General features: G+C 38.7%; 1 protein-coding gene across 10 annotated transcripts in view; it reads left to right on the forward strand.

Annotated features, from left to right (window-relative positions):
- Positions 1-11,993, forward strand: part of scn8aa (sodium channel, voltage gated, type VIII, alpha subunit a) — a 62,337-nt gene extending 50,344 nt beyond the window's left edge. For all 10 annotated transcript variants that reach the window (XM_058762414.1, XM_058762417.1, XM_058762420.1 and 7 more), the window contains 6 exons: positions 5,812-6,096; positions 6,187-6,240; positions 6,312-6,449; positions 6,574-6,678; positions 6,768-7,038; positions 7,160-11,993. In XM_058762414.1, the coding sequence (XP_058618397.1) occupies positions 5,812-6,096; positions 6,187-6,240; positions 6,312-6,449; positions 6,574-6,678; positions 6,768-7,038; positions 7,160-8,307 (2,001 nt within the window). In that variant the 3' untranslated portion in view covers positions 8,308-11,993. The remainder of the gene's footprint in view (positions 1-5,811; positions 6,097-6,186; positions 6,241-6,311; positions 6,450-6,573; positions 6,679-6,767; positions 7,039-7,159) is intronic.

Here is an 11,993-nt window from a genome sequence, read left to right on the forward strand (position 1 = left end):
ACCCCCCTCGGTTACTGTTACTCTCTGTGAGTGTTGTTAAAAAGTATCTTTTATCTGCCATCTTTCTAAGGAAATTAAATTATGCAATACTGAAATTGATACATCAAATACTGTGATTTCTAGTACAACGAATTAATCTGTAAATTAATTAAAATTCAGATTGTCCATATTTAAGTTAAACATGTTCATTTGGGAATGACACATCTTATAATGATCATAAAAGATTGGGAAATACTGCATGTATGTCCTATAGCAAAAATATTTTACCATTTTGTATCCACTTTATTTGTCTCGTGTGTGGATGCGGCCATTTGTAAATTATATGTGCTATTTTAGCTGTAAAAACAGCTCATTTGGCTGCTTGATATTGCAAACTGGTTTCTTACCATATTATTTTAATGTATTATCTTAATTCTGAACACACTGCTGTGTAGTGAAAACAGTTTTATCATTTACTGCACTTTGTTTTTCTTCGTTATTTTCCTACAGCAGCTAATGAACCAGAAGTCTCGCTCATTCACAGAAAATTACTTCTGCGTTGAAAATTAAGGTGGATACACTAAACTGTAGGTTCAGTTAGATTTATTTTTCATATTTTAATTAAATTTTAATTCATATTTTTATTCATTAAGGATGCAACAAATTAATAAACAGTGACAGTTAAGACATTTATAATGTTACTAAAAATTCATTTTAAATAAATGCTTGTCAGCTAATAACAGTGCAACTGTTTTTAGAATTGATAATAATAAGAAATGTATATTAAGCCCCAAATTAGAATGTGACACCGAAGACTGGAGTAATAGTTGCTGAAAATTCAGATTTTTAAATTGTAATAATATTTGTTTATTTATCTGTTTTTGCTTTATTTTATCAAGATAAATGCAGCCTTGGTGAGAATAAGTGACTTCTCTCAAAAAATTGACCAAATACCAACCCCAAACTTATGAACAATAGTATAATCTCTTTAAAATTCCACTTAAAACTATTAAAAAATGCATGTTTGCCATTGACTTTAATTGACAAAAGAGCCAAAGCTTGATACAGCAAGAATTGCTATGGTATAATTGGTCAGTGACGTTTTAAGGCTTAGCAAAGAGTCAGTTGGTCAAGGTGAAAGAAATGGGCTATTTTACTTTAGTCAAAGAGCAAAAATATGTGATAGTTTCCCTATAAACAACAATGAACACGTGCAGGTCATCCATAGTCACCATCCTAACAAATTTGGCAAAGATAGGTACTTTACCCCTTTGATGGTTGTGAACAGTTGCATCTGGTTGTTGTCACTTTCAGCCTTTCTTCTCTTACCTGTGGACTAGTTGCCCTGAGCTTCTGTATCCTCTCAACCCCTCCTCACCTCCTCCTTGCCCCTCATCTGCAGCACCGTGCAGCGTCCTCCCTGCCTCCCTCCCTCCCTCCATTTCACACTGTTCACTTCAGCCCATTTGGCCCCGCGCTGCCCAGCCCAGAGCAGCGTCGAGGAACCAAGCCGCTGGAGGCTCACCTCACCCCTCTTTGCTTGTCTAGGATCTGCACATGGAACTGTAAAAAGAGAAACCCTGAGTGTGAGAGGGAGATATTTGCTAAGCTTCTGTATCTCTCTGTATTTTCCATCTGGTTTCCAGTTGAAGCCTTTAGCAATGTGGAGTGGTTGACGTCTTTTAAATTTGATTAGTTAGGACATTTATAATAGTTACTAGTCATTGGTTTACAAGCAGTCAACACAGAAGCTTAGAAAATGTGCAAGACCATGGAAGTGAGAGGTTTGTGTTAGTTTTTACTTCCAAACAGAGTGAAGCGTAAAGGAATCAGAGTAAAGAGATCTGTGATCTCACACTGCTGTTATGACTAAAGGTATGCCTGGACCCAAAAATGACAGATAAGGTTTCTCAGTTATGGAATTTAAAGCTATATTTGATGTTATGTTTGCCCTTATGTGTAAATCTGCTAACAGGGCTCCAGATTTCAACAAATGGTTGCAAATTTGATTTTTTTTTAAAAAACAAACACGAACACTCAATTAAAATTTAGTCACCACTGGAGATGTTCAGGGCAACTTTGTCTCTGTATACAGTTTGTCAGTTATAATCTTGTTAGCATGGGTAAAGAACATAATGGCAGCCACAATGTCTGTCCCGCTTTGAGTAAATGTTTCAAGAAACGAATGTGTTTGTGAGTTAGTTGTTTAAATAAGACTCAGTCAGTGAAATGTTCAGGCAATGAGGTCCCTTGGTTAAAAACAAATAGTTTTTTGATCCAATTGTAAACAAACCAGGATATGTTACTTATATGAATGGGAAAAAAGAATTGACCATTTTATTTTTTTTTTTAGTAATTTATAGATCATAGTCAAAGTCATTTGCCTCTCAAATGTTTAATTTTAAGAGCCAGTGGCTCGCTAGTCATTTTTATTTTATTCTGGAGCCCTGTTATACTATTTTATGGCAGTTTATTTTCTAGGATTTAGTCATTATTTCGCTGTTTTCTGTCTTTCTTCTATCACTTTTAGTATTGTGCGTAGATTAAACTGTCATTTTTGGGTGAATCGAAATGGTGTTTTCCTAGATTTGTTCTGTTTGTGTACCTATAATTGGATTCATGAGGGTGTGTGAAATCAATTTTATGTAACCTGTAGAGGTCTATAAGTCAAATAAGTACAGAGAGAACGATGAGTTCTTACCCTAGTGAATAATCGATTTCAATGTTCATCAACTGATATGCTGTTTTGTTTGAAATTAGAGTTAAAAATGAATAAATGACTTGATAAGGAGACACAACAGTGGAGAGATAAAACCAGCTTAGACTGTGGTATGTTTGTGATTTTTTTGATAGCCGATTCTCTGGCCAGATACAAACACACTAAATATAGGAATTAATTCTCGTCTGATGTATTGTTTTGATTAAAAAAATTTGATTTACCTTATTCAATTATTCTCCTAGTTTTTCTGTACCCCAAATCATTTATCGAACCCAAGCCAGCTTTGAAACGGCAGAAATCACTCCACACTGCTGCCTCTCCTGTCCATTTATTTATTGATTTTAACGGTTCTTGAGATTGCACAAAGATGTCATGTAACACGCATGTCCTGTTCAATTGCAAATGCACATTATGCACTTTTGAAAGCCATTTTCCCTCACTTTGATATCTGTGTCGATTCTCACAAAGATATTTTATGTCTATGTGGCATTTGAACGTGTAGTCTTTATTGAAAGATGGACAGTAATTCTCTTGACTAGTGCTTTTTCCTGGGGGTCTTTCAATCTTCAGCACTCCAAATTTTACTTATTCTATCATCCTGTGTTTTTCTGTATTTCTCATTTTGAGAATGTAAAACAAATCAGCACTCAAAAACATCTGCTAAAGTCTGGTCCCCTGCACTTGCTGAGAGAATCCTGCCATCCTCTGTGCCTCTCTGTGTGTTCAAGGGGGGAATATGGCTCCACTTTTCAGTATGTGAGAGATCTGCATGCTCAGCTGCCTGCCTGAGAGCTGCGGCTCGGCTGCCTAACACAGTTAGTGAGCGTCTCCTGGCACGCTCTGCTCATCGCTAATCACTGATGGACAATGTCCTGACTGGGATGGTGGGGAAGGGGAGGGATGTGGAGGCAAATGGGTTGTGGGGAGGATGGGATGATGTAAAAAAGGTTTTAAGTTACTCAAGCTTGCCATGGCAATGTTAAAGTAGTTGGGTGGTGGGTTGTAGTTTTAAGGATGCAACTGTTTGCTTTGGGGATGTAGAAGTTGTGTGAGTCTGTGGCATATTTGTATGGAAGGTGTTGCATTAATTTTTATAAATATACTGCTTAGTCAGAGAGCTACTATTTAGGGCTGTCGTCCTGGAAGACCTCAGCACTGTGTATTTGATGAGTAGGACTTTAGGACTTTTCTCAATACGCAGTATTCATAAAACACTAGACACTTTTTCACAAAGATTCTGAATTGCGCATCTGATAGACAGTTTACTCCTCTACAGATCACAGATCACACGTAACATTGCCAACATGGTGGATGTAGTATGTCTTGTATGTATTGTATTCATGCTACACGCCTACATATTTAACATCTGATAATAAAGTACGTTCTGTAGGTTCTTCATCAAATGCAGTGTGTAATTTTGGATGCATCTTTCCACATTGTGCAGTGCTGGGATAATCCAGGGTGGGAACAAAGAACCACCTATTTAGGACTCTTTAATTTTTGGGATTCAAAGGATTTATTGGCTTTGAAACTAGTATAGACAAGTAATAGTATTTATTTTGTAAAAGTCATAGGCCACCCAAGGAAAACAACAAAAAAAAGCTATTAGTGCTGACAGCATGGCCAGTAAAAAAAGATTTCCCAAACCACACATGTACGTATTTGCAAAAATCCACCAGTACTATACTAATGGATTGATATTTATGCAAAGAAATAACCAATCAATTTACAAATCCCACTAAGTTAATTGCTTCACTCATGAATATTGATGACCTTAAAGAGACTTAATCATTTGCTTATGAATAGATATTCATGAACTAATATCAACTAATCACATTTAAGTTTTGAGGTAAAGCTTTAAAGTTGAAACGCAAAGTACAGAATAGTACTCTAATTGTCATCAGTGTTGGGTAATACATTACAAGTAACACAAGTTACGCAATCGGGTTACTTTTTTCAAGTAACTAAAGCAATGTATTACTCTTTAATTTACAACAAAATATGTGACCCTGGACCACAAAACCAGTCTTAAGTGTCAATTTTTCGAAATAAATAAGCTTTCCATTGATGTATGGTTTGTTAGGATTGGACAATATTTAGCTGAGATACAACTATTTGAAAATCTGGAATCTGAGGGTGCAAAAAAATTTAAATATTGAGAAAATCGCCTTTAAAGTTGTCCAAATGAATTCTTAGCAATGCATATTACTATAACGTTTTGATATATTTACAGTAGTAAATTTACAAAATATCTTCATGGAATATGATCTTTACTTAATATACTAATGATTTTTGGCATAAAAGAAAAATCTATAATTTTGACCCATACAGTGTATTTTTGGCTATTGCTACAAATATACCCCAGTGACTTAAGACTCGTTTTGTGGTCCAGGGTCACATATATGAGTTACTTTTTCAAATAAGTAACGCACATTTGTATATTTTTGGTGTGAAATGGTCTTTACAGTTGCCAAAAATATAACTTGGTTGTTCTTGAACAACTAAAGGAGACTATGTGCAGGGGAGCAAATTAATAATCTTTGGTTGCTAGTTTTGTCAGAAAATTCACTGATGTCATCATCTTGCTTTTACATTAGACTGAAGACAAGCATCATTCATACTTTTTGAAAAAAAAACCTTTTGGAATGAATTGGGAGAAATTGTATCTTTTGGTATAACAAGGCTGAACACATCGTCATTACAATGAAAATCTGTTTGCAGCCAAATTTAAGACTTTTAGTATTAGCTCAGATCCCTGATCTTAAACTGCCGTCTATAGGAAAACAACAAAAAAGTCAAATGTAGAATTATAGCAGGAACCTTGGAAACATTTTCAACATAGGGCTGAAACAAAATAAAGACAGTGTAGACAATAAGCTTTGAAGCAATTTTCTTGGATGGCCATGTGACTGAAACATGAATCAAAGATAGTTTATAATTTGTTAATATTGGACACTGAGCAATGCTCATAGTGTCATTCTTTCTTTATTATGCCATGCAAATATGCAGCCACAAATGTGACAGTGTTTGAAGGTGTTTCTGTGTTTGAGGATTTGCTGGGCCATTTCAGGTCTCTTACACTGTACCGCCTTGTCTGTCCTACTCTGCTCTAGGTGGTAGTCAACGCCTTGGTGGGTGCCATCCCTTCCATTATGAATGTCTTGCTGGTTTGCCTCATCTTTTGGCTGATTTTCAGTATCATGGGTGTCAACATGTTTGCCGGAAAGTACTACTACTGTTACAATGCGACTGAAAAGGCAATGTTTGAAATTGATGTAGTCAACAACAAAACAGAGTGCCTAGCATTGAGGGATCAGAACTACACTGAGGTGCGCTGGAGAAACGTCAAAATCAACTTTGACAATGTGGGTGCTGGTTACTTGGCTCTACTGCAAGTGGTAAGACTACCTGCCTGCGTTTAGTTTCTAATAAGATGGCTGAAGAATTATGTTAAACACTGATATTAACTTTCCCTTTATGCTGCTTAGGCAACCTTTAAAGGATGGATGGACATCATGTATGCAGCGATTGATTCACGAAAGGTGAGATGTTTGTGCAATCTTAACTGCCACATGAGTCAAAGTACCCGTTTAAACTATCTTTCTCTCCTCAGGTGGAAGACCAACCAAAGTATGAGGACAACATCTACATGTATATCTACTTTGTTATCTTCATTATATTTGGCTCTTTCTTCACACTCAACCTCTTCATTGGTGTCATCATTGATAACTTCAACCAGCAGAAGAAAAAGATAAGTCTCCACTTTTTTTCTTCACTTTAAATGATTTGTTCTTTTGCATTTAAATGAGTGATTTTCACAGCATATTTGGACTTTAGCGGAGCCGATTTTTACCAAATATTGTTTATGACTATACTTTGGAGGTCAGGATATCTTCATGACAGAGGAACAAAAGAAGTACTACAATGCTATGAAGAAGCTTGGCTCAAAGAAACCTCAGAAACCCATACCCAGACCCCAGGTATAACACTGATGAAAAGTGTGATATTTCGCTCACTGAATTGACTTGAATAGAGTCTCAAATCTATGCTAATTTCTCCTCCTCTTTAGAACAAGCTCCAGGGCATGGTGTTTGACTTTGTGACACAGCAGGTCTTTGATATCTCCATCATGATCCTCATCTGTTTGAACATGGTCACCATGATGGTTGAGACAGACGATCAGTCACAGGAGACTGAAAACATTCTGTACTGGGTTAACTTCATCTTCATCGTGGCCTTCACCTCTGAGTTTGTCCTGAAGCTCTTTGCACTGCGTCATTATTACTTCACCAACGGCTGGAACATCTTTGACTGTGTTGTGGTCATTCTCTCTATCGTGGGTAAGTGAACAATGTTTCACTAATTCCCATTTTGTTTTTCGTTTAGGTTTTGAAATACAGTGCCATATGTTTGGCTCATTTGTCCTCTTCTTCTCCTTGCTTTCTATCCCCCAAACCACAGGTATGTTCCTGGCTGACCTGATCGAGAAGTACTTTGTGTCACCAACGTTGTTCAGGGTTATCCGTCTGGCTCGAATCGGACGTATCTTGCGTCTGATCAAAGGAGCAAAGGGCATTCGGACTTTACTGTTTGCCCTGATGATGTCACTGCCGGCCCTGTTCAATATCGGCCTTCTGCTGTTCTTGGTTATGTTCATCTTTTCTATCTTTGGCATGTCAAATTTTGCCTATGTAAAGCGGGAGTCTGGCATAGATGACTTGTATAATTTTGAAACATTTGGGAATAGCATGATCTGCCTGTTCATGATAACCACCTCAGCGGGGTGGGATGGCCTTCTCGCTCCCATTCTCAACTACCCACCGGATTGTGACCCGAATAAGGAGAATCCCGGTACCTCGGTGAAAGGTGACTGCGGAAACCCTTCAGTGGGCATCTTCTTTTTCGTCATGTACATCATTGTCTCGTTCCTTATCGTGGTTAACATGTACATCGCCATCATTCTGGAGAACTTCAGCGTCGCCACGGAGGAAAGCGCTGATCCACTTTGCGAGGATGACTTTGAGTCCTTTTACGAAATCTGGGAAAAGTTTGACCCCACTGCTTCCCAGTTTATCACCTTCGCCAAGCTGGGTGACTTCGCTGACACTCTGGAGCACCCGCTGCGCGTTCCCAAGCCCAACACTATCGAGCTGATCGCCATGGATCTGCCCATGGTGAGCGGCGACCGTATTCACTGCCTAGATATCCTGTTTGCCTTCACCAAACGCGTGTTGGGTGATAGCGGCGACCTGGACATGATGCGGCAACAGATGGAAGAACGATTCATTGCTGCCAATCCTTCCAAAGTGTCTTTTGAGCCCATCACCACCACTCTGCGCCGAAAGCAGGAGCACATGTCTGCCGCAGTCATCCAGCGTGCTTACCGTGCTTATCTTATTCGGAGAGGCTTCATCTGCAAGCGCTTGCTCAGCAGCAGCAGGCTGGAGAATGGCGGGACCAATCAGGACAAGAAGGAGGGCACGCCTTCTACTGCCTCGCTGCCGTCCTACGACAGTGTGACCAAACCCGAGAAGGAGAACCTGGAGGAGAGTGACAGCAAGGGCAAAAAGGGCAAAAACCAAAAAGAGGTCAAGGAATCCAAGTGTTAGGAATGATGGAGCCTGAACTGTTGAGTCGAGACTGAAACTATCTATTCCAACAAATGTATAGAAAATCATTTGCAACAAAAAACACAGAAATCTTTGGGGAACAAGGTTGTTTACAGACAACAAATGCACCGGGAAAGCAGCTTGGTTTTTACAAATTTAATGATGACCAAACCAACCTATGAGCTTACTGTCTTAACATTTGTGCTCAGTGACCAAGACTTTAGTGTTCCAACTGCAGCCGAAAGGCACTCGCAAGGAGAAACAAAATAATGACCTATGGCAGACATCTTTGAATAGGGACCACCTGCCGAAGGACAAAGCAGTACAAAGCAAGCTCATAAGATGGATTCCTTTGCACCACCATGCGTGGAGTTCAGCATTCCTCTGCTATGGACATCCTTTTCAAACACTACACTGCCGAAATCCCACGGAAACCTCCCGCTCATCCCAGGAGGATTCTGGGACGTTGTATTTTAACCATAGGACAACCAGTAATAACGACGTAAACTCAATCATGTGGAGTGTCCGCGGTAAAAAAAAAGAAAAAAAGAACAAAAAACAAAACAGAAACATTATGCAAGGGTTTTCAGTTGTTGTGATGAATATCTCACCTTATTTGACCCACAAAAAGTAGGGAAAAAAGCTCAGCCCATGTCATTCATCTCGTCATCATCTCTTTGTTATACTTACAGAAAAAAGACATTTTATACATGGGCTTTCACATCGATATTGGGTTGGGGGATTTATCAGGGTTTTAACTTGGGCTGAAAGGGACTTACTCAGACCGAGTTCCTGGTAAATAAATAATTAATTGTGCTCGTTCAATGCATAGAAATGACTTGCATGGTGGCATGTTTTGATCAGGAATCATGCATGTATAATCATAGTCCACTTGACACTGCTACTCAAACCACATCAGTGGCTTGACCATACATTCGATACTGTCCACTAGTTATCAAATTAAATAGATATAGCTGGGAAATGATTGGTCAATAGCAACATATTTAACTACTGGCTATGACAAGTATATTTATACTTACCCCTCGTAAAGCTTGCTTCCTGATTAACCGATTCTCACACCATGCGTCATGTGCGTATTTTAAGGTGGTCGATCAAAGCTCCTTCGTCCTTCATTTGGATATACAATGTGGCAACTGCACATTTGCTCACCCGTTGGGGTGTTTCACTGCCCTGGACTTGAGGAGAATTTGGGATGACAATTTGGAGAAACTATTTCACTCGAATCAAATCTTGGGTTCATAGACCTTGATTTGTTTTTTTGCACCAGCAATATGATTCAACTGCCCCTCAATGTGCAGCTGAGGCTCCGGTAGGGCCTTCCAATAGATCTTCAAAAGGTACAGCCACCATGCCATTTAAACCCTTACAATGCTTTGTCAGGCCACGGTGGGAGGCCATCTCTTCGATTTTCCTGGAGGTACTTGTCTTCATGTCAGCACATCCTCATGTTTACCATTTAAAGAGGTTGTCAGTTGTGTTAGCATCTTGTTTTGTCTTAAAGATGTTGAAGAAAGCACTCGAGTAGCCATTTTGAATGCATCCTGTAGACATGTAATAGCTTTCTCCCTGTTGAATGAAAAAAGTGACTGATGTATATTTGGTATAGCTTGGATTATACATGTAAACTGGCCTTACACAGCAGGAAAACAAGGAAGGTGGCACTTTTAGAATGAAGTAATGGGTACTTGTGTTGTCTGATAGCATGCAGTTTATTTTAGCCAGTGGTGGTGATACTACAAATTGGCTCATTGCTACCTCTTGAGCAAACTGCCATCCCCTCTTGCTCTGGGTGCAATAGAAATTGTTTGGATTTGCAACAGTAATTCTTTCGTTTACAGTATTTTGAGAAATGTTTCATTACCTCTCCTATTTGGTAAGGATGAATGCTTATTCTGGTGTGGGCTAGCCCAGTGTGAGGTGTTACGGTGGACCACAGGTAACGTAATACAATGCTAATATATAGGTATAGGATTATGAAATCATAGGACATCTCCAACCGCTGGGTCAGCAGACGTACGCCACCAGAGAGCCAGAGTGCAGGAGAGCACACCAGTTTACAAACCCACTTCCTCTACTTCTCAGACCTGTAGGTCTGCTTACTGCCTGAGATCTGTAAATCAGTGTGGGTGCTGTGGACTTAAACCAAATGAAGCCTGGTGAAACACTTAGACTACCGTGTAGTTTTCCCCCCAAACTCCCATTTTAGTTCAGATGTGAAATGAAAAATCACTCTCACTGACTGTATGACAAGTTAATGTATCATTCAATGTACAGGAGGGGGCTATGATGTACATGGCACAATTACTGAAAAGAATGAACTTTTTGAGGAAAACTATAAGCATTGTAATATATTATTTTCTTTTAAATGGCATGCTTTGTTGTGGGTTTTGTAAATACAGAATTTTAAAGAATTACTGCTATTAATCTAATAATAAATTATAACAATGATATAGAATGGCTTCCAGCTGATGCCCTTGTCACATTTACATTTTTTTGTTTTTTGTTTTCTAACACATTTCACTTTTATTAAAGGGAATTAAATGATATAATGTATCAAGAATATTATACATACATACACACACACACATATATATGTATGTGTGTGTGTGTGTGTGAAAGGATATACAAATGAGCACTGTAATATTTCATTTATATGCAACATGTCCAGTGGATGTCCAAAAAAAATGTTGAACACACGCACGATTGTTATCAGCGCTACTTGGATATTTAAATTTGATACTACATGATGAGAGGGTTATGCAACCAGCACATCTCTGTAACCTTGAGGTTTTATTGACACACAAACACACATTTACACGTGAATGCACATATACGCGCCGTCCTGCCTATGGACATTGTGTGGTCACCCACCCGAGCCTGAAAGTCTAAAACAGTCACAGAGCAGTTTATGTATTTTACTCTAAAGGCCTCCCCGAACACTTCAGTGCTGGTACTCGCGGGCCTGAACAACAGTTTTGTATGCATTTCGTATCCGGGTTTTATGTGTTCAGTGGTCTGTTTCTAGTGCTACTTCACTAATTGTCGTGTGCCTTTTTCTGCATTTTCTCCATGTTCCTACATTTTCTGAATTGCATTTCACTGCAATTTTGGAGGATGGTGCCATATTTAACATTTAGTTGATGGTGGGGGAAAGACATGAGAATTCAAAATGGAGCACAATGCAAATCAGGGACTATAGTCTGAACAAGGCGTCTGGTGTACTGCCAGAGGAACACTGAAACCAACCAAGAAAACAAGCCCACTTCTTCCAGATTCGATGTTACGAAATCTTCTGATGTTCTGTTTTCTGTACTTTGTGTATCATCCACTTGGCTTGTAAAAAAAAAGAAAAGAAAAAAAAAGTATAGCTTGCCTTCAGACTTTTGTGTTTTTTCCATCTTTGAAACTCACTTTTGTATCGATATTCAGTTACTGGACTTCCATTTTTAGCATGACTAAAATGCTTTCCATTTTGCTGAAAAGATTTCAAAAGTGCTTTTCAAACTGTTGTTTTGTTTGACTCAGTGTTGTAGGAGGACATATAACGGTGTATATGGCACAACCACTGGAACTCTTAGTAAGAACATATAAAAGATTGTCTTCATTTGAGCACGAAACTTTTTATTAACAATAAAGCAGCCTTCCAGTTGCACAGAGTTGTCACT

This window comes from Onychostoma macrolepis, chromosome 23 (genome assembly GCF_012432095.1).
Source record: "Onychostoma macrolepis isolate SWU-2019 chromosome 23, ASM1243209v1, whole genome shotgun sequence".
NCBI lineage: Eukaryota > Metazoa > Chordata > Actinopteri > Cypriniformes > Cyprinidae > Onychostoma > Onychostoma macrolepis.